This window comes from Chenopodium quinoa, unplaced genomic scaffold (assembly GCF_001683475.1).
Source record: "Chenopodium quinoa cultivar QQ74 unplaced genomic scaffold, ASM168347v1, whole genome shotgun sequence".
NCBI classification, from domain to species: Eukaryota; Viridiplantae; Streptophyta; class Magnoliopsida; order Caryophyllales; family Amaranthaceae; genus Chenopodium; species Chenopodium quinoa.
In genome coordinates this window covers 6,611,796-6,615,329 of record NW_018744304.1, presented here as the reverse complement: position 1 = coordinate 6,615,329, position 3,534 = coordinate 6,611,796, and the positions used below count along the sequence as shown (strand labels likewise).

General features: G+C 31.1%; 1 protein-coding gene across 1 annotated transcript; it reads left to right on the top strand.

Annotated features, from left to right (window-relative positions):
- Positions 1–1,654: 1,654 nt before the first annotated feature.
- Positions 1,655–2,922, top strand: LOC110695760 (zinc finger A20 and AN1 domain-containing stress-associated protein 3-like). The gene is made up of 2 exons (XM_021872990.1): positions 1,655–1,876; positions 2,098–2,922. The coding sequence occupies exon 2, from the start codon at positions 2,176–2,178 to the stop codon at positions 2,686–2,688; it is 513 nt and encodes a 170-aa protein (XP_021728682.1). The 5' UTR covers positions 1,655–1,876; positions 2,098–2,175; the 3' UTR covers positions 2,689–2,922.
- Positions 2,923–3,534: the final 612 nt, after the last annotated feature.

Here is a 3,534-nt window from a genome sequence, read left to right as displayed (position 1 = left end):
TTTGAACAAAAATTCCTAAAAATATAGAAAATACTTACATTGATGCATTTTCCATTGTTGATGTTTCGAGTTTTGTTTTGAAATACAATAACAACAAAAATTTAGTAAAACCTAGGGTTCATACTTGTTTTTGAACCAAATATGAACAAAATCTCTTATTTTTTCGAATTTCGACTTTGTTTTGTTGAATTTTGTAATGATTGAACAATTTTTATTGATAATTTGTCACTAATTCGTAGAAATTTTCTATTAGAATAAGTATATCAATGGGTTTGGAGAGAGAAAATACAAAATGGGTGTAGAGAGAGAAAATGGAGAAAAATGAGTAAGGAGAGAAAAAAAATGAAATGATGGTTTATTTTTTTAAAAAAAAAAATTTATGAGGGGGTAAAAGGTGTGGTTACTGTGCAGTTACTACACAATTGCAAAAAATGGGATTATTGGGATTGTTTAGGTGTTGTTAGGAAGGGGGTGTAGGAATAGATAGCTACACTAGAGTCTAGGGGTATATAATTAGGGTCCGAACTAAATCGGACCAAAAAAACCGACAAGAGTCAATTCTATAAAAATCACTTCCGTCCAAAACCGGTTTTTTATAGGATTTTGGAGCAGATCGAATCAAAGACTGAAAAAATGAATTTCACAACCCGAAAACCAGACCAACTAATTCATGGAATCCAATTATAGTTTATCTTTAATTTGTGTGTCAATTCAAGGAATCCAATTGTAATTGCATCACAATAATTGAAAAACAAATTCGACAAGAGTCAATTCTATTAATGTGGGACATTTAGCTTAATTGGCAATTTGATTATCATAATCAGAATAAAATGAGCTGGCAAAAAAGGAAAAAAGATTCTAGATTACGTTGATGTTTTCTTGTGATTTTGTGTTGCTTACTTTCTGCTCCAAAAAAAAAACGTAAAACTAATGAAAAATAATTATCGTACATACTCGTGAACAATATAGACTGCCCCAAAACCCAAAAGTAATTATAACATAGGCATGGTTGCATACTTGCATGATTTTTCATGTTGTGTTTAACCAAGTTTAAAGCAAACTTGGTTTAACACTAGTATAGTTTGTGCACAACTTATCACCAAGTTTAATTGAAAATACTCTATATTTTAGATCAGATCAGTTAATTAATACGAGTACTGTACAAGTACATGATAATATTACGGAGTATAAATTTTTTTTCTCAATATTTTTTGAAATACGGATTTCATAGATAATTACAAAAAAAAACCGAAAACAAAAAAATTGAAAAATAAAAATGAACTCATGATGATCTCTTAATAACAACATCTCACCACCTAACCCCAAAAAAGTTGATGTACATTCTTAACCCACTTATCATCCGCCACATCTAACAATATAAAGCAAACCGCGTGTCTTTCAATACATTAAAAACTAAATTATTATTTTTTAAAAATCCCCTTTAACAAAAAAATAAAATAAATAATTAAAAAATAAAGGATCTTTCTTGATTAATTACAAATAATCCCCTCCAATTAATTCCCATCATTTCCCGTGTCTCCTTCCCGTTTGCCTATTTTCTTCCCTTTTCCACCCTGTCTTTCTACTTTTCTTATTTAATTTTTTTCTCCCCTTTATTTATTCCAATTTATATTTTTTTTTTTGGAAAATAATAAAAAAAAATCAACTTTGGTGATCATTTGTCTGTTTTTCGCCGTTGTTTCCTCTCCATTTTCTCTCTCCTCTTAATATTTGTCTATAATTATTTATTTATGCCATTCTTCATTTCTTTTTCTCTTCTTATTAATCCCTTTTCTCTCTCTGACACACCCATCCCATTCTTCTAGTTTGTTGCAGATTTCATTCATATTTTCTTCATTTTCTTTTCCTTTTTCAGGTATTATTCAATCTCTTGAATTTAATATAGTCTCCTCTTCTTTTAATTTCATTTCATGTTATTATTGATTTGAATTTATGTGTGGATTGATCTTATTAATGTTTATATAAGACAGGGTATTTAATATTTATGTTTATGTGTTATATTCTTATTACTCGTGGTATTAACTTTTAAAGGCTATATATAATATTTTTCCGTGTTTTTTTTATTGGGTTTTGTAGATCTATTGGAAAAACAAACTTTCTGTGACAACAAGAGGAGAGAGAAAGTTGTGTAATTGATATTTACGGTTAAAAAAGATGGCAGAAGAACATGGATTTCAAGCATCAGAAGGGCTCAGATTATGTGCAAATAATTGCGGGTTTTTTGGAAGCTCAGCAACTTTAAATTTATGTTCCAAATGTTTTAGGGATGTACACATGAAAGAAGAACAAGATGCGCTTGCTAAAGCCGCTTTAGATAGCACCAACCCCGTCCAGTCGGGCTCATCCACCCAGTCGGCCAGTTTTAAACTGGCTGGCCCGGCTACGGTGGATTGGACATCGGCGGTTGAGACTCCAACAACGATGATCTCAACCGCCGATGTCCAAGCTGGGCATGTGGCTATCCCGTCAACCCAACCTAACCGATGCTTAACATGTCGTAAACGGGTTGGGTTGACCGGGTTTAAGTGTAGGTGCGGATTGATGTTCTGTGGGTCCCATCGGTACCCCGAACAACATGGGTGCACGTTTGATTACAAGACCATGGGCAAAGATGCAATTGCAAAGGCTAACCCGTTGATCAAGGCAGAGAAATTGGAGAAAATTTGAAGAATTATAGGATGACTAAATTTGGAAAACCCCTCAAATTATGAATTTCAATGAATATTTTCTTGAGTGTATTTGTGGGATATGAGATCAATTGTCATAGTTGATTAAAGATGGGTGGGGAAAAAAAATGGAAAATTTGGGAATGTAATTTTTTTCCTTCCCTTATTAGGCACATAATATTGAGGTGGATTAAAAATGTTTAGTATATACTCTATTATCTTCTCATTTCTAATATGTTGCCTATTTTTTTTTCTTTACCATTTTAATTCTTACAATCATTTTTATGTTTTGATGTGTCTTTTTGTTTTTGCTTAATGGAATAATGGGTATTGAACAAGGAATATTATAAAACTCATTATTAGCATAAGCGTGTTGACTTTTAACAAATGTTTTCTAATGTAATCAATTGTTCTAAAAAAAAATTAAAAAAAAAAACACCACAACAAGACATGAATTGCGTAAGTACATACGTAAGCTTTAACTTGATTAAGATTATTAGATGAGAATGAGATGACGAGGAAAATGTCCAAAATTCCCACATTCATTGTTTAAGGCTTTAAAGTTATGGTGCATGAACTTGCGTACTTGCCCCTTTGTTTAGCTGTCAACTATGAGTAAGCAACCAAGTTGGATACTTGGATAATGATTCTTTAAATTGATGAGGAGTAATTTTATAATGCTTCTTTCATAAATAAAATAATGACAAAATACAAATTATATACTCGTACTTTTTTTTTTGTTTGGAAGCATTATATACTCGTACTTTAAAAATATGTCAAATTAAAATATCTCTTTAGTATTTTTATAACCATTGAAAACTTTGTATGTTGAGCTTGCATGTTAAAT